This window comes from Mixophyes fleayi, chromosome 3 (genome assembly GCF_038048845.1).
Source record: "Mixophyes fleayi isolate aMixFle1 chromosome 3, aMixFle1.hap1, whole genome shotgun sequence".
Classification (NCBI taxonomy): domain Eukaryota; kingdom Metazoa; phylum Chordata; class Amphibia; order Anura; family Limnodynastidae; genus Mixophyes; species Mixophyes fleayi.
This window is the reverse complement of record NC_134404.1, coordinates 121,240,293-121,265,565: the sequence shown is the minus strand read 5'-3', so window position 1 is coordinate 121,265,565 and position 25,273 is coordinate 121,240,293. Positions and strand designations below refer to the sequence as shown.

General features: G+C 40.8%; 1 protein-coding gene across 1 annotated transcript in view; it reads right to left on the bottom strand.

Moving 5' to 3' along the window:
- LOC142143178 (putative cation-transporting ATPase 13A4) overlaps positions 1-25,273 on the bottom strand; it is a 132,364-nt gene that overhangs the window by 38,615 nt on the left and 68,476 nt on the right. The window contains exons 11-19 of the mRNA XM_075200886.1: positions 23,534-23,691; positions 20,278-20,466; positions 18,168-18,229; positions 16,587-16,737; positions 16,207-16,266; positions 15,123-15,137; positions 14,027-14,183; positions 7,249-7,366; positions 3,099-3,223 (exon numbers count right to left, since the gene is read on the bottom strand). Of these exons, the coding sequence (XP_075056987.1) occupies positions 3,099-3,223; positions 7,249-7,366; positions 14,027-14,183; positions 15,123-15,137; positions 16,207-16,266; positions 16,587-16,737; positions 18,168-18,229; positions 20,278-20,466; positions 23,534-23,691 (1,035 nt within the window). The remainder of the gene's footprint in view (positions 1-3,098; positions 3,224-7,248; positions 7,367-14,026; positions 14,184-15,122; positions 15,138-16,206; positions 16,267-16,586; positions 16,738-18,167; positions 18,230-20,277; positions 20,467-23,533; positions 23,692-25,273) is intronic.

The following is a 25,273-nucleotide window of genomic DNA, read 5'->3' as shown; positions in this document are numbered from 1 at the left end:
AGCCTGCCTGTGAGAAATGTTACGTAGTGGTGTACTGCTGCTGTTCCTGCTTGCGAAGGCTAATCATCAACCCAGTGGGCTGTCACAGTCATATAATCTTTTGTTTGCCTACTTCTACTTGTCCACATATCTGTGGTTAAGTGTACAGTGGGTAGAATGGCATTTTGGAGCCCAATTATTATATTTTTACGAATGCTCTGGTACAGTTGAGGAATAGCTTTACTCGAAAAATGGTGTTGCAATGTAATTTGGCAACGGGGACACAAGACCTCAATTAACTGTGAAAAACCAGCTGCATTAATAGTGGATATTGGATGCAGATCTAACACTAGCATAGTCGCCATGGCGCCTGTGATCCGCTTTGCGACTGGGTGACTGCTGTCATACTTGCTTCCTATTGCAAAAGATTGTTTCATAGTTAATTGTTGTAAAGTACTAATGGTCTTCTTCTTGGGCTGCTTATGGGAGGAAGATTCACCCCCAGCAGCAGGACCAGCAGCAGCAGCAGTAGGCCCAATGGTCACAAAATCTTCACAAGAATCCTGGTTAGGGGAGGAGTCATGTAGCCTAAGCGGATTGGATGCAGGACTAACTCCAATCGCTAATGAGGATATTGATGAGGATGATGTTGTCTGTGTCAATTGCAGGGGTTCTGATCTAGATGAGAGCAGGGAGCTAGCTGATGCTGTACTGCTTGTTGTTATTTTGTGGGAATAAGTTTCGGATTTTCCCAAAAACTTCCTATGAACTCTCTTCAAATGGCGTAACATGGATGAGGTTCCTAAATGGTTTATGTCCCTACCTCGACTGACTGTGGATTTACAAATGCTAAATATGGCTACACAGCTGTTGTCAGGATTTGAGTAAAAATAATTCCAGACATAAGAGGTGGATTTTTTTGTCTTCTGCCCAGGCATGACAATGTGCTTCTTGCTATCACTGGCAACAACTGCTTCCACCGGTACAGGACTTACACAAACAACATCATCGTCATCAACATCCTCATTAGCGCCATCATCAGATACAGAAATATCCCCCTCATCCTCTTGCAATTCCAAAATAGCATCCTCAATTTGGGTATCACCGGCTACACTTGGCCTGCTCATGCACACATCAGAACATATGCTGACAGGGGGCTTCTTTGTGAGTACTGTATCAAAAAAGGTCAAGACTCTCCTCAGGTATTTGTGTCATATCTGGATCAGAACCAACATTTTCTTGTAAGGCCTTGCTACTTTTTTTACAGCTCTGCTTTCACACTTATTCTGGCACCACTTTTGTAGTAAGAATGACAAGGTCTTCCATCGTCATCACTGACCTTACAAGAAGATGTCTGAAGTATTTGCAGAACTAGCACTCCTAAAGGGGTGGTAATCGTTTTTAAGATTACCACAATAACGACACAGAGAATTCCTACAATTTAAAGACGAATCTATAAAAAAACGATGTCAAGAAAAGCAGACTTACCTTTATACCGAAGTTGCAGCTGTCCGATTGGCACAGGATGCTGACCACAAGTGAGTCCGACTACTGAATTGTCCGTCAGGAGCCTTTAACGTCCGTGTGACTTCTATTCCTTTTAATTTAAAGCGGCAATGCTTTATTACGTGTTTCAACACTTAACCTGCAAAGTTTGAGATTACTGCTTTAAATTAAAAGGAATAGAAGTCGCACTGACGTTAAAGGCTTCTGATGGACACTTCAGTAGTCGGACTCACTTGTGGTCTGCATCCTGCGCCAATTGGACAGCTGCAACTTCGGTATACAGGTAAGTCTGCTTTTCTTTACATCTTTTTTTACAGATTCATCTTTTAATTGTAGGAGTTCTCGTGTCGGAATATTCCACACCAAAAACACGTACCCCACCCGCCAAAGTAAGGTGAAGGCCTGAATCTTTTCTTACCACTGTGTGTGTAGAATGGCATGTTGACAAAAAAAAAAATCGGCACTTAATTTGGCCTTGAGTAAAGGTGTTTTTTTCTTTACTGAGGTAAAAGGTGTTTTCTTACATTTTTGTTTCCCTGACTTACAAACACTATGCACTTTCTGAAAGGTTTTAGCAGATTATGTAGAGGTAGAGGGATTATTATTATCATCATCATGACTGGAGTCAGCAGTTGCTTGGTGCTCCTGGTCTTCTGGGGACTGATGGGAATTCATATCTCGGGCACAGTACAATTTGAGTGTAAAGAACAATACCAGCCTATTACATTTTAATAAATGGAATAGGCAAAATGCCCACTCTCCTACTTGTGGGCGAGCTCTGGCACAGTACAATTTGAGTGTAAAGAACAATACCAGCCTATTACATTTTTATAAAGAAAATACAAAATGCCACTTCTCCTAATTGTGGGTGAGCTCTGGCATTGGCAATGTGACTTGAGACTATCACTATACTAACCCTGCCTAAGTACACTAGACCCTATCAAAGATGCTGCTATCCCTTCTCTCTCTCTCTCTCTCTCTTTCTCTCTCTCTCTCTGTGAAATGGTGATGTTGCTCTGTTTCGGGCATTATCTAAACAATCTAAATCTCGCGAGATCCGATGAGACAATGATGATGTTTTCCTTCGTTTCCATGCCCGAATGCGCGCAAGTTTCGAGCCGTCTACCCTACGTTCGGGTGAGCTCGGTTTTCGGGAAACCGAGCCCGCACATCTCTAGTATCAATATATGCATACAAACCCACATTTACATACATGCACTGCACACATTCACCTTTTGTGTCCTGTATACTTTCTTAATCTTTACCAAAGGAGAAGAAATTATGCAAAATCCTTTTGTAGAATTATCCTACAACACTGATTATTAAGTGGATACATTTAATAACCTCCATTGTCCATGCTGAGATAAGCAAAATTTTCAAAACAGTGCTGAAATATTTGCCTCGTTCAACAGTTAGCCAGAAAATTCTATGGATTTTGCAGGTGGAATTCGGCCTTAAGTGTTCCTGGTCCGACCCCAATAACACCACATAGCACAAAATGCAAATTTACAAGTACAGAGTAATATGAGAGAGAGAAAGAGAAAGAGAGAAAGAGAGATTTAAAACTTCAGTATTTGTTTATAAAAAAAACTTACTTTTGAAATGTATCATACCTGTTAACATGATTGTTCTTATGTTTGCAGCTTTTAGTTCGTGAATCACAGGTTTAGTTTCAGCCTTGAGTTTATTTTCCATGATCAAAAATCCAAGAAACAAAAGGTCATGCTCCACCTCTTCTCTGGAAATACATACATGAGTAATAATACTTACTCTTTCATTTTAGTTGCCAACATGTAATAGACACCTTAGAAACTTTATTCTGGACTGGTGATCATATATAGAAGTGAATTCCCAATGCAACCCCCTATTTGTCAAAACTATATATTAATGGCTGTTGTTACCGATCTGAATAATAAATATTACATTACTGAATTGTTATTTTTGGTGAGAAGGGGGGGGCACTGAGATAGCATGACGTTAACAAGCATGTAAATTCACTATATCAAAGTCTACACATTATTAAGATAAGAAATCAATAAACTGTTATGTTTACTCTGAACTAAAAATGTCCAGCACACTCACACAATGCTAGAAGGGATGTGCTTCTCTATTTTACATTATCCAGTGAACAGAGTGTGAGTGACAGCCTTATTGGCTCTGTTTTCGTCTGTGGGAGGAAACTAGAGCACCTGGAGGAAACTGGCATAAACATGGGGAAAACATACAAACGCCACATAAATAGGCCCCTGGTCAGTGGTGAATGTGGGGGTTTATATACGGTGATATGCCATATCGCCACTTCTCCTGCTGCCTTAATTGTAAAATGATTAAATTTAATTTACTTACATTCCCATTACATTTTTCATACCGCTACTTCTAAATTTCCACTTAGACCACTGGCCCTGGTTAAAATAACACAGCGCAGTGAGGCTATGCTAACCACTGTGCCAACGTGCTGCTCCATTATGTGAATATAGAAATATGAAATAGAGGTAATTGATCTCTATGTACACACTGAGTACAGGAATGAACACTGCAAAAATTAGTATTTTTTTGCAGTTATATTTCTTTATATTGTGTGTACTACCTGAAACATATCACTTAACTCTATTTGACATGATCTCTAAATGGAGCTGAACAGGGCCTGATTAAAGGTTTAGGCCGTCCTAGTCTAATATGCTTGTAGCGCCCCCTCTTGTTCCACACAGTGGCTAATATGTAGTAGGTAAAAACAAACTATTCCTTCCACCCCCACCAATATTTACGTTTCCGTGTTTTCCAAGCTTAGCTACAATTGGCTTTATAAAAGGGTAATGCCAATCTTTGTCACTCATTTTGTTTGCATTAAAACATCACTGCATAGCAGAACGAAGGCATGAATGAACGCTATTGAGGGTGGACGAGGAGGGAGCTGTCACTCCTGTGCCTGTCCCCATCCATGTCTCTCTTACTTGCTTATTCTCACGCACACATCTAAGGGTGACTCATTGTCTTCAGCCTTCACAAGGGGAATAAGGCAAAATTCAAATCTTACTCCATTTTTCTTTCATGTTTTATTTTTACTTGAGAGAACAACTATTCTCTTATATTTTAAAATTAATTTCAGTTTATACCTCGCCCTGTCACAAATTTGCACTCCCCCCCTACAGCCTTGCGCCCTAGGCTGCAGCCTAGTTAGCCTATTGGATAATCATCGCCTGGAGCAAGAAGTAATCAAGCTGCTCAGTCCAATGGATTAGGCCAATCTTGCCATAACTCATATCCTTAGAGATGGGCGGGCTCGGTTCCCCGAGAACCGAACCCACCCGAACTTTGCTTATCCGAGTACCGAGCCGAGCAGGCTCGGTACTCTCCCGCCCGCTCGGAATCCAAATCGAGGCCGAACGTCATCGCGACGTCGTCAAATCTCGGGGCTCGGTTCTCGCGATACTTTAAAATTATAAATAACTGCCTCCACAGCAATCCATCGCCATTTGACAGAGGGAGAGAGCAGGGTGTAGTCACAGGCTGATTAGAGCAGGGACAGACAATACAATTCTGATTCCAATTCTGATAACAATCGATAGAGAAGAGAGGAGGAGAGAGGAGTCTTTTTTTTCAATATTTGGCACTACAAGTGCTTTTGGGGTGTCCCCCATTCTTTTGCATTAATATTTCTGGCTGTCAACAGTCCTGTTTGTCAGCAATCTGAAAAATAATTTTTAGCACTCCCAAATGCTTTTTGGGTGTCCCCCATTCTTTTGCATTAATATTTCTGGCTGTCAAAAGTACTATCTGTCAGCAGATTTAAAATATCATATTTAGCACTCCCAAGTGCTTTCTGAGTGTCCCCCATTCTTTTGCATTAATATTTCTGGCTGTCAAAAGTACTATCTGTCAGCATATTTAAAATATAATATTTAGCACTCCCAAGTGCTTTTGGGGGTGTCCCCCATTCTTTTGCATTAATATTTCTGGCTGTCAAAAGTACTTTCTGTCAGCAGATTTAAAATATAATATTTAGCACTCCCAAGTGCTTTTGGGGTGTCCCCCAAAAGTACTATTTTTCAGCAGACTAAAAATATAATATTTAGCACTACAAGTGCTTTTGGGGTGTCCCCCATTCTTTTGCATTAATATTTCTGGCTGTCAAAAGTCCTGTTTGTGAGCAATCTGAAAAATAATTTTTAGCACTCTCAAGTGCTTTTGGGGTGTCCCCCATTCTTTTGCATTAATTTTTGTGGCTGTCAAAAGTCATATTTGTCAGCAGTATCTAAAACAATTTGTAGCACTACAAGTGCGTTTGGCTCATAATGGATTCAAAGCAGTCCACATATGAGCAGAATCAGCAACCAGGTTCTGTCACCAGTCCTGATGGTAGTGTTCCCAGTACATCATCTGGGAAAGGCGATGTCAAACTACACAGTCTTTTGAAATAAGTCAAAAAAACACACACCAAAAAAAAACTTACCGTGTTGAAGCACAAAAGAAGTGTAACTGAGGAAAAGTTAACTGCCGATAAAAAAAAAATTTGGCAACATGCCATTCTACACACACAGTGGCAAAGAAAGAATGAGGCCTTTGCCTTTCTCTATCAGTGGCAGATCAAAAAATGCTTCTGTCTAAAAGTGGTGCACAAGTACTGTTACGCGTGAAAGCCGAGCTGCAAGAAAACAGTAAGGCATTAGAAGATAATATATCCTCTGAATCAGAAATGACACCAATCCCTGGGGAGAGTCCATCCACCAGTGGTATGTCTAATCCTGAGCATTCTGTTAGTGACAATGTACCCATAAAGAAGGTTCCTTTCAGCTGTTCTGCTGATGTGTGCCTTAACAGCCCGAGTGCAGTCGGTGATACACCAATTAAGGATACCACTTTTGAATTAGAAGAGGATGAGGGGGAGATTTGTGTAGGCGACGAGGGCAGTAATGACGATGTTGATGATTATGATGCAGACAAATACCAAATTGCCTTTCTCAATTTCTATTTATATTCTAGACTCTATAACGGCTGAATAGTTTACGATTTTACTCCTAGTGGAGAGGGGGTCTGATGCAGACAGATACCAAACTACCTTGATCCATTTATTTTTACTTTCTAATTCCACAGTCTATGCAGGCTGCTTTTTTTCTATTCAACTACAGGTGGAGGGCGGGGGGGGCATAGATAGCCACCAAACTACTGTGGTCCATTTATTTTTACTTTCTAATTCCACAGTCTATGCAGACTGCTTTTTTTCTATTCAACTACAAGTGGAGGGTGTAATATACACCCAAAGATGATGGCTGCATTGCCAATAGGCAAAGATGAAGAGGAAGACAACCAGGTTTATGTGGAGAATTAAGGACGGCCTACCAGGGATTAAACTGTTTTCTTCCTAATTTATTAGCTTTAGAATTACCTTACTTATCAAAGAAACAGGTGGAGCACTAAATGAGGTTATTTTATGCCCAAAAACATTGATTTTTAAACAAAATTGCAAAACAAAGCCAAACAAAAACAAAACCAAAACCAAAACACGCAATGGCGGTTGGGCAAAACCAAAACACGATGGTAATCCAGATCCAAAACCAAAACACGGGGGTCAGTGAGCATCTCTACATATCCTTAACATACTTCTTCACTTGATTGCTGCCTGTCCTGTATAAATATTAAGAATGCTGGAGAGAATCCGCTGCATTGTATTTCTATGAAATATGGGTTCACCAGAATATCTGTAGCTAGAGGAGCCCCACTACTATTTATGTATTGGTATTAAAAGAAACATTTACTTTTTCTTACCTTTTTAATGTCTCCACTTTACCATCTTCATTTAATTCAAAGTTTTTATATGCTATTCCAATGACACGGAAACCTTGCATCGTATAGTGGTTGAGTGTGTATGAAAAATTGTCTGGCACTATGTGAAAAAGAATTCAACAGATTTAAAAATATAGTTACACATTACACATTTTAGAAATAGGTGCAGACTGAATACAACGGGAATGACAGTCTGTAGGAATGTATTTCTTAAATTAAATCTTTAAAATTTAAACGCAGAAATACATCTTGGATTCTTTTTTCTGCTTGCTCATATTCTACCAAAACAATGCTGTGCCACTTCTTTGGGGGTGGTGATGTTTTCCTGGGCCCACATGATGATTCGATGTATTCCTTAGCACCCAACAAAGTAACCACTGTCTACAGGACATGTAGATTAATCTCCTAAGGAGGTTGGGGAGGTCATTGCTTGCATTTCTGCCTTGCAATGCTCGGGCCTTGTGTCCACCATGGTATTACCTGAGTAAACACTGGATGTTCTCCGTGAGCTTGTATGGTTTTCCTCCCAATATGGTTTTCCTCCCAATATACTAAAATATCCTTGTAGGTTTATTGTCCTTAGTGTGTGTGTGCATATATATACATGTGGTAGGGAAATTAGATTATAAGGTCCACTGGGACAGGGACTAATTTGAATAATTAACACTGCTTGGTTGTAAAGTGTTGTGCAATACGTTGGCACTATATAAATAAAAGATAATATTAATATTTAAATATCCTGCCCTGCAAACATCTATAAATCACACTAGTCTGTATGAAAGAATTGGTGCAAATACTTCTTCAGTACTAGAAATGGCAGCACAAGAGGTTTTTTTAATTAGTATGAAACACATTTGCCAACTCTCTCAGAATGTTCGGGAGACTCACGAATTTCGGGTCAGCCTCACGGACTCCCGGGAAAGCTGGCTATTCTCCCGCATCTGGCCCATCTACCCACTTCAATAAAATTAGACCTGGAATGTACGGGCGGAGGGGGCAGGGCTTTGCGATTCGCATCATTTTGGCGCTGCCCCCAGTGATGCAATGCTTGTTTGGGGTCTTTTTACCGGTGGCGTGGCCAAAATAACACAAATCGTGAAGCCCCACCCCATTCGCCCATACACCCCTCCTGCCCTCCAAAATCTCCCAGAATCGGCCAACATAAGGTTGGCAAGTATGGTATAAAAGACCATTAATTTGTGACCTAGGAGGAGGGCAGCATACTCTTGTAACTTTCCACCCGAGTGCTTGCCTCCCCTCTGCACATACATATATTCTAAATCCACAATAGCTCTTTTTACATGCTTATGTTTTATGAATTTTTCTGTTATGATAATTAGTATACCTGGTATGTCCACCCCAGCGCCCCTCTACATTTATATGTATACAACCACCGTAAACTACAGGTACCAATTTTTTTGTTGCTTGAGACTCTACCTTTATAGAGCTAGATTTGAATCTGTTTATATTAGGGATGAGCGGGCTCGGATTCTCGCAATCCGAACACCCCCGAACAGTGCGGATCGAGCACAGAACTGAAAACGAGGCTTAACGTCAGGATCGCGCAGTCAGATCTAACCAGATCTGGATTCTTTATATTTCCCGCTTGCCGCCGCGATCTTCACTCGGGCATTGATCAGGGAAGAGGGAGGGTGTGTTAGGTGTCCTCTGTCCTGCTCTTTCTCGTGGTGCAGTGCTGTGCTGTGTCTTGCTCAGTCCAGTGGTGCTGTGTCCTGTCCTGCTGAGTTCAGTGGTGCTGTGTCCTGTGCTCTGTCCTGCTGAGTTCAGTGGTGCTGTTTCCTGTGCTCTGTCCTGCTGAGTCCAGTGGTGCTGTGTCCTGTGCTCTGTCCTGCTGAGTCCAGTGGTGCTGTGTCCTGTGCTCTGTCCTGCTGAGTCCAGTGGTGCTGTGTCCTGTGCTCTGTCCTGCTGAGTCCAGTGGTGCTGTGTCCTGTGCTCTGTCCTGCTCAGTCCAGTGGTGCTGTGTCCTGTGCTCTGTCCTGCTCAGTCCAGTGGTGCTGTGTCCTGTGCACTGTCCTGCTAAGTCCAGTGGTACTGCAATATAACTACGTTCAATGTTCCTGCAGTATATAAGTCCAGTGATACTGCAATATAACTACGTTCACTGTTCCTGCAGTATATAAGTCCATTGGTACTGCAATATAACTACGTTCACTATTCCTGCAGTATATAAGTCCAGTGGTACTGCAATATAACTACGTTCACTGTTCCTGCAGTATATAAGTCTATTGGTACTGCAATATAACTACGTTCACTGTTCCTGCAGTATATAAGTCCAGTGGTACTGCAATAGAACTATGTTCACTGTTCCTGCAGTATATAAGTCCATTGGTACTGCAATATAACTACGTTCACTGTTCCTGCAGTATATAAGTCCAGTGGTACTGCAATATAACTACGTTCACTGTTCCTGCAGTATATAAGTCCATTGGTACTGCAATATAACTACGTTCACTGTTCCTGCAGTATATAAGTCCAGTGGTACTGCAATATAACTACGTTCACTGTTCCTGCAGTATATAAGTCCATTGGTACTGCTGTATAACTCCAGTCCAGTGGTACTGTCCTGTGCCGAATATAATTTTTAAAGCCTTTGGCGGGTGTGTGTGGTTTAGGGGCACGCTCTCTTGTGCTGCATATAATGGAGTACAAAAATTTGGAGGATAAAGTAGGGAAAGATCAAGAACCACTTCCTCCTAATGCTGAAGCTGCTGCCACTAGTCATGACATAGACCAGGGTTTCCCAAACCCAGTCCTCAGTGCACCCCAACAGTGCAGGTTTTCTGGATCACATGTGACATAATTAGGACCACCTGTGAATCTGTTACAATGTGTCAGTCAGTAATGATTACACCTGTGCTCCAGCAAGAAGATATGGAAAACCTGCACTGTTGGGGAGCCCTGAGGACTGGGTTTGGGAAACCCTGACATAGACGATGAAATGCCATCAACGTCTTCTGCCAAGGCCGATGCCCAATCTCCTAGTAGAGGGCATGTAAAATCCAAAAAGCCAAAGTTCACTAAAATTAGCAAAAGAAGAAAATTAAAATGATCTGAGGAGAAACGTAAACTTGCCAATATGCCATTTAAGACACGAAGTGGCAAGGAACGGCTTAGGCCCTGGCCCGTGGTTCAACTTCACCCAAGGATCTAAGCCCTCCTCCCCCCTCCTCTAAAAAAATTAAGAGAGTTAAGCTGTCATCAACAACACAGCAAACAACTCTGCCTTCTAAAGAGATGGCATCACAAATCCCCAAGGCGAGTCCAAGGGTGTTGGTGGTTGCGAAGCCTGACCTTCCCATCACTGTACGGGAAGAGGTGGCTCCTTCCACCATTTGCGGCATGCCCTCTGCATATGCTGGAAGGAACACCCACAGTGCAGTTACAGATTTGGATAATGAAGGTGTCAATGTTGTACACCAGGAGGAGGATATAGATGTAGCTGGCGCTGAGGAGGAACTTGACGAGGAGGATGCTGATGTGGTTATCTTAAATGAGGCACCAGGGGGGGAAACAGTTGTTGTCCATGGGATGAAAAAGCACATCTTCATGCCTGGCCAGAAGACCAAGAAATCCACCTCTTCGGTCTGGAATTATTTCTATCCCAATCCGGACAACAAATGTATTGCCATATGTACCTTATGTAAAGCTCAAATAAACTGGGGTAAGGATCTTGGCCACCTAGGGACATCCTCCCTTATACGTCACCTGAAGAACCTTCATAATTCAGTGTTTAGTTCAGGAACTGTGGCTAGGACCGTCAGCAGTCCAGGGACACCTAAATGCCTTGGTCCTGTTGTATCCACACCAGCAACACCCTCCTCGTCAATTTCCTCCTCGATCTCGATTGGAGATAGTCCTGCAGGCCATGTCACCGGCATGACTGAGTCCTCTTCAATCCAGTATTCTTCCGGAGGATGCTGCAGCGCTACGCCTACTACTGCCGCTGTCTCTGTTGCTGCTGGTAGCCGGTCATCTTCCCAGAGGGGAAGTCGTAAGACCGCTACGTCTTTCACTAAACAATTGACCGTACAACAGTCGTTTGCCATGAGCACGAAGTACAACAGTAGTCATCCTATGGCAAAGCGGATAACTGCATCCTTAACAGCTATGTTGGTGTTAGACGTGCGTCCGGTGTCTGCCATCAGTGGAGTGGGATTTAGACGGTTGATGGAGGTATTGTGTCCCCGATACCAAATCCCGTCGAGATTCCACTTCACTAGGCAGGCGATACCCGGGATATACAGAGAAGTACGAAAAAGTGTCCTCCGTGCTCTAAAAAATGCGGTTGTACCCACTGTCCACTTAACCACTGACATTTGGACAAGTGGTTCAGGGCAAACTAAGGGCTATATGACTGTGACAGCCCACTGGGTAGATGCATCGCCTTCCGCAGCAACAGCAGCAGCAGCATCAGTAGCAGCATCTCCAAAAAGCCTGCTCGTTCCAAGGCAGGCAACGTTGTATATCACCGGTTTTAGTAAGAGGCACAACGCTGACAACCGCTTAGAGAAACTGAGGGAAATAATCTTGCAGTGGCTTACCCCACTTACACTCTCCTGGGGATTTGTGGTGTCGGACAACGCCAGTAACATTGTGAGTGCATTACATATGGGCAATTTCCAGCACGTGCCATGTTTTGCCCACACAATAAATTTGGTGGTGCTGCATTATCTGAAAAGTGACAGGGGTGTGCAGGATATGCTTGCGATGGCCCGCAAAATTGCGGGACACTTTTGCCATTCTGCCTCTGCCTACTGAAGGCTGGAGCAGCATCAAAAACGCCTGAACCTGCCCTGCCATCACCTCAAACAAGAGGTTGTGACGCCCTGGAACTCCACCCTCTATATGCTGCAGAGGATGGAGGAGCAGCAAAAGGCCATTCAAGCCTACACAGCCACCTATGAAATAGGCAAAGGAGTGGGGATGCGCCTGAGTCAAGCGCAGTGGAGACTGATTTCCGTGTTGTGCAAGGTTCTCCAGCTGTTTGAACTTGCCACACGAGAAGTCAGTTCCGACACTGCCAGCTTGAGTCAGGTGATTCTCCTGATCAGGCTGTTGCAGATGCAGCTGGAGAAAGTGAGGGAGGAGCTGGTAAACCATTGCGATTCCACCAAGCATGTAGCTCTTGTGGATGAAGCCCTTCGTACGCTTTGCCAGGATCCGAGGGTGGTCACTCTTTTAAAGTCAGAGGAATACATTCTGGCCACTGTGCTCGATCCTCGGTTTAAAGCGTATGTTGTGTCTCTGTTTCCGGCAGACACAAGTCTACAGCGGTGCAAAGACCTGCTGTACTGTCTACTGTCACTGCATTGGATGCTGTCACCATTGAAAAAATGGTGGAGGATTACTTTGCTGACACCATCCAAGTAGACATTTCAGACAGTCCTTACTTTTACTGGCAGGAAAAAAAGGCAGTTTGGAAGCCCCTGTACAAATTGGCTCTATTTTATCTGAGTTGTCCCCACTCCAGTGTGTACTCCGAAAGAGTTTTTAGTGCAGTGGGGAACCTGGTCAGTGAGCGGCGAAGGAGGTTGCTTCAGCAAAATGTTGAGAAGATGATGTTCATAAAAATGAATTATCAATTCTTCAATGAAGACCAGTAATGGCCTCCAGAAAAAACAGAGGGACCAGTGATTGTGGAGTCCAGCGGGCACGAATTGATGTGTGAGGATGAGGAAGTACACACTGAAGGGGGCGAGGAATCAGAGGATGAGGATGAGGACGACATCTTGCCTCAGTAGAGCCAGTTTACTTTGTACAGGGAGAGATGAATAGCTTTTTTTGTGTGGGGGCCCAAACAAACCAATCATTTCAGCCACAGTAGTTTGGTAGGCCCTGTTGCTGAAATGATTGGTTTGTTAAAGTGTGCATGTCCTTTTTCCGCAACATAAGGGTGGGTGGGAGGGCCCAAGGACAATTCCATCTTGCACCTCTTTTTTTGGCATTATGTGCTCTTTGGGGCCTAGTTTTTCAAACTGCCATCCTGTCTGTCACTGCAGTGCCACTCCTAGATGGGCCACGTGTTTGTGCCGCCCACTTGTGTCGCTTAGCTTAGTCATCCAGCTACCTCGGTGCAACCTTTTGGCCTAAAAACAATATTGTGAGGTGTTCAGAATAGACTGGAAATTAGTGGAAATGAATGTTATTGAGGTTAATAATAATAATAACGTAGGAGTGAAAAAAAAATCCAAAAATCAGGATTTTAGCACTTTTTAGGCTTTTTTAAAAAAAAAATCAGAACCCAAAACCCAAAATCTGAACCAAAACCTTGAGTGGGGTGTTTTTGCAAAACCCATTCGAACCCAAAACCTCAAGGTAATCAGAACCCAAAACCCAAAACCCAAAACCCAAAACACGAAAAGTGGCCAGTGCACACTATAGAAGTAGAACTCAATACCAACGTCTTCACATACCTCATCTAATCACAAGTGCCCAGCAATGAAACTGCAGTGTTTTATCTAATAAAACTATCACAGATTCAGACAGCAAAATGGCAGCAGTGCCCTTTAAATAATAGCTGTTTCAAAACCCATTTATAATTCAACTATATATACTCTTAGTATACATTTAACTGTGGCCTCTAAGAGACTTATTTGTAGCCATTTAGCCAACTGGACAGCACTGAATGCAAATTTGGACTGACATTGCTAACTAAAGTTAAAACATGTAATGGTATAATTTATGCCTGATTTGTAATGTAAAATTAACAGCTTGGAGTCACTGCATTTAAATATAATACCTGTTTCTTGCTTGCAGAAATTAACCACAACCTCTGGAGCTCCCTTCATAAAAACTATGAATTTGGGTAATTCTAATGTCTTGGTAATAACAGACATGCGCTGAAGATTGGAAGAGAAGGGAAACTGGTGCAGAATGCAGAGTCCTTTGACTGGTACCTTCAGAAAAAAAACAATATTCAATGTAACAATCCTTATGAATATGCTTGTTAATACAGTGCAACATAAAAATTGTGTTATAACCTTAACATTTTTTATCATCTATTATCAGGAATGTAACTCCACAGGTTTAACAGTCAAAATGAAGCAAAGCAGTGACTAATTCACCTATATAGTAAGTAATTAAAGTAAATGTTCTGAATATTTTAAACTTTCAATGTGTCTATTACTAAAATTACTAACACACTGAACATAGTTCTTGGAGCAGATTATTTATGGTATTTGGCATTCAAACTGTATAACTCACTTAATTTTAGATGTAAGCTTATTCCGATACACCATATGATAATTATAGGCTAGGTGCCGGTAATTTACAACCTATTAATGCCTATGAGTTTGAAAGCCTCTCTAAAAGGACTGAAAAGGGTTGTGACCCCACACATCTGTAGCTCAGTAGACAGCTCAATGTGGGCAAATGCAGTGGCGTAACTATACATTTTGGTGCCCTGGGCGAGACAGGGCACCAACGCCCCCCCATCTAAGGAGGGGGAGGAGAGAGAGAGATTAATTTACCAGAGTTTGATGCTTGTCCTTAACTTCCGCCGTGGAACGCATGTGCGTTCCACTGACAGGAAGTTCAGCATTTGGAGCGCAAGTTTGCATTCCAAATGCCGAACTTCCTGTCAGTGGAATGCACATGCGTTCCACGGCGGAAGTTAAGGAGTGAAGCATCAAACTCTGGTAAGCTTAAGGGCTGAAAGTATGAACGTAGGTAGCGGGCGGCTGCTGCGCCCACTTGGCTTTGCGCCCTGGGTGACGGCACCGGCCGCACCACCCTCGTTACGGCCCTGGGCAAATGGAGTATCCTGCTGTAGGAGCTGAGAGGTAGGACCAGTTAGAGACAGGCAAGAGGTCTGCCGATGAGAGCTGGATTCCAACAGACAGAGTCCTGTGCTATAAAGAGAGAGAGTGACTGTGCTGAGGATGGAACCTAAGCAATGCAAGGACTATGTATCATTGTGTTAAGCCACTACAGAAAAGTGATAAGCAGCCTTGCAGCCCACTTGATAATGTGGAAAAGTGAGCTAATACTCCCTATGGGGAGTAGGTTTGTTGTTTTATTTAAGACATATGTTTCAAACTCTGAATTACTTGGTGGTGACCAGTGTTTTGCACCTATACCTAATCCCAGCATGGAGCCACAGAAGCCAAAAAGATCCCAAATAACAAGCACACCACAGAATTGGTGCAAAGTTTGGAGTTGCTAGTGAATAAGGATCAACACAATGACAAGATTCTATTGGTTCTGTAGGGCGATATCTGTTCCTGCTTTCATTTCAGGTGAGCAGATAAGGAGTGAAACAAAGACATAAAAATTGTACTGCACCTTGCCATGCTGTAAAGACCTCTTGAGACCAGGTATTTGCCACCTTTGATTCTCTAGCTGTTATGGAATTAAAAGTCTGGCATGCTTTGCCATCTTATGACTGGCAGAAGTTCTGGTACTTCTAGTTTCAAAACAGATGGAGAGCTGCATGTAACACCTCTGTATCTCTGATCTATACCATATATGGGGACAACTTTGCCTTGGAATATATGTGTAAGGCTGGCTGTTTGTAGACTTGCCACAAGAACTGTACCTATTGTAGACTAATAGGTACATAGCTGGATACGCAAATTGCAATAGATAGACAGAGATCTTAGCCGAAAAAGACCAATGATATCATGACTTATGCAATATGTATAATCTCTGCCTTTAAAGGGCTGAAATTCTGTGAGTAGCACAATAATGTGTCAACTGAGGAAGTCTTGTATTACATTGGCTTATTATCTCTTTTTCGATGAGCTAAACCCTAAATGGACCAACACACTTCATCTACCATGATCTTTGTGTCAGGTACATGTTTCATCTGTGAATACCATAATTTAAAGAATTATTATTTCATGCAAAAAAAGTTGATTTGATAAATTTATTATTAAGGGATGATCAAGTTTCCAGACAACCTACCAATTGTGCCGGTACTCCAGGTGTAACAATTGTACATGAGCTAGACTTCTCATGTGCCATGCATTCTTCAAGTACCTAAGAGACAAAAAACAAAACAAAACAAAACAAAAAAGTTATAAAAATAGGTACTATTAACTAGCATTGTATTAAGATGCAACATTTGCACTAAACCTTATCACCCAATCAGGCATTTTTCTTTATTTTCTAACTTGTACTACACAGATGAACCCAAACTGCTGATTGGTTGATGGGGTTCAGTTCAAATGTTGCATTTAAATGCAATGCTAGAGAATGATCCATGATGAGGCCAAAAAGCACAATAGTGATGTATATATGTGTAGTTAAGCAAACTTTATTTGGTCATGTAAATGTGTGTGTGTATGAATAAATATTACCCAGCTTGTTCCTTCAAACATTTTAATTTCCAGTGGATCTCCATGTATCTTTCCATCCATCAAAACCAATGAATGGCAACTTGCCATTGCTCCAATCAAAGGACTCCAAGGTAAAGTACAGCCAGGTTTAATAGAGTGGACTTCTTGAAAACTGATGTGAAATTGAGCAATGAGTTAGTGTATACAAGAAAATGGTTTAATGTTTAGTAGGTGAGAACTCAAAAATAATTTGGTTTAAGCACTTCTTTCATATCATAAAAAAATATTATTTGCAAATCATTGTTTGTTTTTCTGTTGCTTTTCAGCGTAAAAACATATTTTAGCATATATATTTAGTTGCTGTAAAATTCAGCTAACTTGTATAAAGTAATATTAAAGATATACTTGCCTTACCCTTCACATCCCTTTCACTTTCCTATTAAATATAACGGTGACAGCTGGCCCCTTTAGTGCCACAAGTGTGCATTATAAACGGTGCCCACATTATGAAGTACTAACTATTGCCCCCATTATAAATACAAATATTATTGCATCCATAATAAAATATCAATAAAAGTCTAAATTAATATTAAGCCGTTATTTTAAAACTTCACTGGAGACCGTGGAGTAGGACCTCTTATCCAAGCCGTTATTTTAAAACTTCACTGGAGACCGTGGAGTAGGACCTCTTATGGCAGCTTGGAATCCATGGGCCTATGAAAGATAAGCTAAGTACCTGATAATAACCACAAGTGCTGATTGCACTGATCGGTGCATTCAATATTGGGACACTGATACAGGTTCTTATAATTATCCATTATTACATTGGCCTAAGAGGATCACAATATTTCCATCAATATGTAATTCTCCTGCTGTGAATGGACATTGTTAACGGCATTTTTTCCTATATATGGTACCATATTAATCATTTTTCTGGCCATTTCATTTGATTGATGGTTGACTTGCTCACTATAATAGCGGTCAGCGTCTATTTCAATACTGATTCTACTATGGTTATATGTCTTATCCGTATTTTACTTGAGATTAAATTGTAATTTTATTATGCTTTATGCTTTGCGCTCTTCCTTGTTTGGTAAATTAATATTCCCCCTTAATAAAAGTCTAAATTAATTTCCACCTCTTTAATAAATAAATAATTGTAGGCCCCATAATAAAAAAGTCAATGTTGTCTCCCATCTGTTTTGAAATGGACAGATGCTGTTTCGCCTATCAGAACCAGCTTTAACATTTGTGCCATTTTTCTGGGGGTTTTGTGTGTAGTTTTGCAAGCCGCAGCTACATACTTTCTGCAATCTGTATTTTTTGGGTGACGGTTTCAGAACCGGTGTTTTGAAAACATGAGGTTTAATGTGTGGTTTTGCAACTAGTAAATCTGATTGTTTACAATCCGGACATAAAACTGCCATGTGGTTTTGCAAAACTGCACTTTAGTAAATATCTCCCACGGTGCCAGTATTTTATAATATGGTGATGCTTAATGAAATCACAGATCCTTAAAATTGGATAATATGAGTGATAGGAGACTCAATTTCTAAAGATAGAAATTCAACAGAACAATATTATGGCTCTAATCAAACCTACCGTTTTCCTTCAGAAGGAACAATACCCCACAAGTCTAAGCCATCTTCTGTTAAGGTACCTGTCTGGGTTACAGTAAAGCGTTGATTAGCCCTTTTGCTGCTATAGTTTTCAGCTAAGTCTTAAAGTGAAACCTACTATATTAATGTAAATAATTATTAGGACTATGGTAAATAATATAATAATAAAAATATAAGGTTACTAGCAGTAACAGGGGAGTTTCTTGACCAGCATCATCACGTTTTTATTGAAGTCACAGAACTCTGTGGTATCTTCCTTATATTTTACATTATTCCTGATCATATATGTCATACAAGAACAAATAAATTGTTATATTGTACGGTTGTAACATCAGTGTTCTACAAATATCAGTGATGACTTTACTACTCACGAAATATAAGGATATATTTTACAGCATATTTTCATATATTCATGTCACTTGTATATTAGAGGGATAGCATTTGTAACGTTTATACAATGATTCACACCACTCAGGTATAAGATAGTCATAAAAAATATCAACTGCTGCACTTTTAAGCAAGCAAGACATACTACTAATAATATCCATTTACAAAATACAATATAGTCTGCAGTAGAGGACAAATTGCCACTACAGGGAATGCAGCCTTTATGAGTTCAGAGCAGAGGGTGCCCGGCAATGCCAGTCCAGCCTGCCAAGGGCCCTGCCATGTTCTTTTGTGCATGTGCAGGGGGCTGGCACATGCGCAGCAAAGCCCCGTTTGGCTCCACTGTGCGTGCGCCAGCCAAAGTACATGCTCATAACAGAGCAGAGGTCTCTTCTATGCATCCCTGGCACTGACACATGCAAAGTAAAGCCAAAGAGCAGCAGAGTTGGGGCCTTGGGTCTTCCCCAAAAATGTTACTATGTGGCCCAGTAATGCTGTATTGTGCCCCTTTCTATCCTGTACAAATATTGCTTCTATATGCCCCATTTTGGAAATGAAAATGCTTAGAGTAGATAAGGTTCTAAAAAAGAGTTTGTGTGCTAAGGGTGAGGTTATATTGTTGTTACACTGCACAATCTAAATAATGTACAAGGGTTTACACTTAACTAAATAAATCTACTATGCTATCTTTCCATTAGCTGCAGCAGGTTGACAAGATAGCATCAAAGTGCTTCTCGATTAAAGTAGACACAGTGTGACTGACAGCTTTGCTTGCTTTGTGGAAAGTGTGGATTATTGGATTCATACATGGGGCAGTAATGTCACAGTGGATCAATTGACTGTATTCTCTGCATTTTGATCTTTGATGTAAATGTAATGGGAGGAGCTCCAACAGTCTGTAATGGAGTGGGGGTATAATACTATTATCACAACTGCAGTGCAATCTCACAATATCACTGAACAATGTAATTTACCCTTATGATTTATATCTGAAAAAAGCAAGTGGGTACATACTGAGTGAGGCCATCCACCTGCTTGACAGCGAGTGCTTGTAAGAACCATAATCTGCCCACCCTTGCTGCCCTTAGGAAGAGGATCTGGTATCTTTATGAGATGGAACATATGACCAGCATCCTATGGAACTCATCTGTCTCCTTTCTCAAAACATAGTTCGCTTGGACCCAATTTAAGAACGTAACCTATCTCTACTCTTAGCTTCCACTCTAATCTGGCTGAAGTATCCTTCAAATGGCTGTATTGATATTCTGTTGCCTGAGAGGTCCCTCTCCCCACTCTCCTCCCCTCTGTCCCCCTCTTCCTTACTCATTATTTCACTTCAAATTTAAAACTGGGCATCACAACTGTGTGTCTGCTTGTGTTATTCCAAAAGTTTGTTCGTAATTACTCCTTATTTCAGTATGATTTTGCTTCTGTTCTTTTGTTTCATGTTTGATGCTCCTAATAAAATGTTACAAAAAGGACTTTTACTTTTATTTTTTAGAAAATAACCCCCAAACTCCTCCAATTAAAAATTGGTGTGTAAATTAGTAGATAACATTATTTAGCAATTGTTTTATTTCTATGCACCTGTACTTTACATGTTTGAATTTCTTAAATAAATAAAGAAAGCAAGTAGGTTTACTGTATCTGATAGCAAAACTATTTTTAGGATTTTACACAGCTATTGTAAATGTAAGACTACTTACTTTATCGAAGCATACAACATTTAATTGGCCACATAACACAATCCTCTGAGGGCTGATGCAAAAAATGCCTTTCTTCTTTAATCGTGTTTGACAGTAGAGGGTGCAGATGGTCAAAGCTGGAGGCAGGGAGACAGGGATAGCAGCAGTTGCCATTATAAGTGTTGTGATCACTAATTCTCTTGTTGAAACCTATGAAATATATGGAAATAATGCAAACATATTAAATTAATAAGCTCTCACAATATTATCAGAAATGCAATATAGCACAAAAAGTAATGTATGTAAGCTAAAAGGTAGATCATAAAGCATGTTTAAATGATAAAAATAACAATGATGCATTTAATATCGAAGTGTAAGGAAAATTGTTGCTTGCTTCAGAGGCACTCAGACACTTTCAAGTAGAGATGGTCACTGACCCCCGTGTTTTGGTTTTGGATCTGGATTACCTTTGTGTTTTGGTTTTGGTTTTGCAAAACCGCCCTTACATGTTTTGGTTTTGGTTTTGTTTGGTTTTGTTTTGCTATTTTTGATAAAAATAAAAAATTTTGGGTGTATATTACACCCTCCACTTGTAGCTGAATATAAAAAAGCAGCCTGCACAGATTGTGGAACTAGAAAGTAAAATTAAATGGTCTACGGTATTTTGGTGGCTATCTATGCCCCCCCCCGCCCTCCATTGTAGTTGAATATAAAAAAAAGCAGCCTGCACAGACTGTGGAACTAGACATTCGAATAGACAAAGAAATGGACAAAGGCAGTTTGGTATCTGTCTGCATCAGACCCCCCCCCCCATCCACTTGTAGTAAAATAGAAAAAAAAGCAGCCTGCATAGACTGTAGAGCTAGAAATTTGAATATACAAAGAAATGGACAAAGGCAGTTTGGTATCTGGTAAAACTATTCAGCCGTTATATAATCTAGAATATAAATAGAAATTGAGAAAGGCAATTTGGTATCTGTCTGCATCATAATCATCAACATCCTCATTAGCGCCCTCGTCACCTCCACAGATCTCCCCCTCATCCTTTTCTATTTCCAAAGTGGTATCCTCAATTTGTGTATCACCAGCTACACTCGGGTTGTTCAGGTATACATCAGCAGAAATGCTGAAAGGGCCCTTCTTTATGGCTAAACTAACAGAAGGCTCACGATTAGACATACCACTGTCGGATGGACTCTCCACAGGGATTGGTGTAATTTGTGAATCAGAGCAAACATTATCCTCTAATGCCTTACTGTTATCCTGCAGCTCGGTTTTGACACGTAACAGTAGTTGTGCACCAATTGCAGGCTCGGTAACTTTTTGGGATCTGCCACTAATAGCCAAAGGTGAAGGCCTCATTCTCTCTTTGCCACTGCGTGTGTAGAATGGCATGTTGGCAATTTTTTTTTTATCGGCACTTAACTTTTGCTCAGTAACACTTCTTTTTCGCTTCAACACAGTAAATTTATTTATTTATTTTGTTTTTTGCACTGATTTCAAAACACTCTGTAGTTTGACATCGCCTTGGCCAGATGACGTACTGGGAACACTAACATCAGGACTGGTGACAGAACCTGGTTGCTCATTCTGATCATATGTGGACTGCTTTGAATCCATTCTGAGCGCAAAACACTTGTAGTGGTAAAAATTATTTGGTAAGATGCTGCTGACAGATATGACTTTTGACAGCCAGAAATATTTATGCACAATTAGGGGGGACACCCCAAAAGAACTGGGGAGTGCTACAAATTACTTGGTAGATACTGCTGACAGATAGTAATTTTGACAGTCAGAAATATTTATGCACAATAATGGGGGACACCCCAAAAGCACTGAGGAGTGCTAAAAATTATTTGGTAGATACTGCTGACAGATATGACTTTTGACAGCCGGAAATATTTATGCACAATTAAGGGGGATACCCCAAAAGCACTGGGGAGTGCCAAATATTAAACAAAAATAATAAACCTCTATCCTCCTCTCTTTTCTAGCGATTTTTGTTAGAGCAATTGCAAGAAGAATATTGGATTCTCTGTCCCTGCTCTAATCAGCCTGTGACTACACCCTGCTCTCTCCCTCTGTCAAATGGCGATGGATTGCTGTGGAGGCGTGTATTTATAATCTTCAAGTATCGCGAGAACCGAGCCCCGAGATCCGACGACGTCACGATGACGTTCGGCCTCGATTTAGATTCGGAGCGGGCGGGAGAGTATCGAGCTACTCAGCTCGGTACTCGGATAGGCAAAGTTCAGGTGGGTTCGGTTCTCGGGGAACGGACCCGCCCATCTCTACTTTCAAGTGCCCCTGTTACTTTAGACTGACTATTTTGATTCAGTAATGTATAAAACTTACCTATTTTCTCTCTTTTTCTAGCATTATATACTTAATGCTATTGCCATGATCATATATTAAGTCCAAAACACAAAAAAAATTAAATTTAGCATTGCATTATTTTTTGGTGGTAAATTGATGGCTCTGGAATCATAAACTGGTATTTATAATACTTTACCAGGTCAAACATGGTGCAATTGTAAATGTAAATACCCATTACTTAAATGCTCATGAGAATGTGCTCTGCAGCACAACCACCTTGTACAGATTAAATCTGACCAACTGCTTACTGGGATGCCTTGTTTGGTTTGGATAGCTTCAGATGGAATGACAAAATAAATACGGATGATTTTTTTCTCCCCTGATTTTCCTTATTTTTATTTCATCAGAAATGTTTCCCACCTTATTTTAATAAAGCTCTTAATTAGTACTGTTATTCTCAAGCAAGAAGAGCTCTAGTAAAATGTGTCTATTGCCACATGATGAATGAGATGCTGTCACATCCGGGCCTGCAAATCTGTTTGTGAATTCAAGGAACTTGACACTGGAGGAACTATAGGGGTGCAGCCACTACGGGTCTGGAGATGAGGGGGGCCTGGCTATGCTTAATCACCCCCCCATCCAAAGCCCCGCTCATCCCCCTTCTCAAGACTCCCATTCTGCTCTCAAAAGAGCAGTAAGGGGGTCCAGTAGGCTAGAGCAGCATCACAAGGCCCCCACCCAATTTTACTGTGGGGACCGGAGATTCACTGTTCTTCCCCCGATCCTACCCTAGCATATATCATTCTCCTTAATACAAACAGGCTCACTCTGCTTACTACTACTACTGCTACTACTACTACTACTACTACTACTACTACTAATAATAATAATAATAATAATAATAATAATAATAATAATAATAAAAGCATAGTCCAAGCTTAGAAAAATCAAAAGTACTTACTCCTCTCATTGAACAAATCCCAACTGTGTATATCATTCCAATGATGGAAAGTACTATAAGTCCTAAAAGGACCTTCATTACTTCCCTTTGGAGTTTAAAATTCTTGGGTTTGGGATACAAAATCGATCTCACAAGGTCTCCCTTTGCAGTGTTGAACCCTAAATTTAAAACAAGATATACACATATATTAAAAATTACATGCAGCTGACAAAAAATGTGCACAGAAATCATACCCGAAGTGTATTTGTTCTCAATAGTTACAAATATGTGCTTTTAAATGGAAAGGTCTAACAAGGCCAAATAATAGCTCACTAATCTTCTTCATTTATAAAAGAGTAGTACCCCCAGAGCAAGTTTTATTTGGTCCTTTTTGATCATGAACGTGCCTGGTCTTCTGCAGCACACATGGAGTTTGCATATTCTTATTGGAGCTCCTGAATGGATCAGGGGCATTGACAACTTAATGTGATCTAGGCTCACGAGGCTCCTTATTTTCCATAACAATTTATAAACAATAGTTGGTTTTTGCAGGATGAGATAGATAAATGATATTCAGTGGGTTAAAAGTTCACATTTCCCAGTTGCCTAGTTTGCAGGCAACCAGACAATCTTTTTTCTTCTACAAAAGGACTTTTTCACGTCCTTAAGGGGTGGCAAGCAGGCAAAGGCATTTTCTTTTCCAGTCACACTTTAGATGGCAACTAACATTTCTAGGCACTTTTGTGAACAAAGTTCATAATTTATTTTGTTTTAGCACATGTAGTAAGGCAGACCCGATGACCCCTCACTCTCATGACTAATTTAGGACATAAATCATGCTTAATTGAGCAGTACTTTAGGATTAACATTGAAATGAATGAAGGGTGTGGTCCTAGCATGTGAATTTCCAGCCAGAACTGCAAAACCACAAAAGTGCATACACAAAATATTTCAGGTGTTAGCTCCAAATATTTTAATGTCGGTATGTTGTTAATACGTAGGTGGAGTACAATTGGGGAAATTTGTCCAAATAGAAATGTATTTCACATCCCTTGTAATCGTCATCATCATTTAATTGTATGGTGCCACCAATTCCGCAGCGCTATACAGAGAATAAGTCCCTGCCCCATTGAAGCTTACAATCTAAATTCCTTACCACACAGAGACACACAGACTAGAGCTAATTTTGTCAGCTGCCAATTAACCTACCAGTATGTTTTCGGAATGTGGGAGGAAAATGAAGCACCCGGAGGAAGCCCACGCAAACACAGGGAGAACATACAAACTGCACACAGATAAGTTCTGTGAGACATAAATGCTTACCATTGAGCCACCGTGATTACCCTTACTGGCGTTCATTTTAAATACATTTTCTAGTAAATCCCTTACCCTTATGAATTTGTTGTTATTTGTTGTTATTTGTTGTTATTAGCAGGCTTAATAGGACCTAGAGAAATAAATACATGCACAGATGCATGCACACAATTCTGTACAATCACATGGAGATCATAAATCCCTACAGACATATTTTTGTGACTCTTCAATTCAGGCTTCAGCTAATGATATTGAAGTGCTAATGGAAACTTAATAAAAGTCTACATAAGATTGCATATTGCACTTCTTCAATTGTCATGTCCATTTTGTTCGATGAAGTAATGTCCTGGACTGGTCTGCAAAGTCTTTCACTCCCATTTCCAGTAGCAATCTCTCTAGAAGCATTACCTAGATCTGGGCAGGACTTATGATGTGGCATTGCAGGTG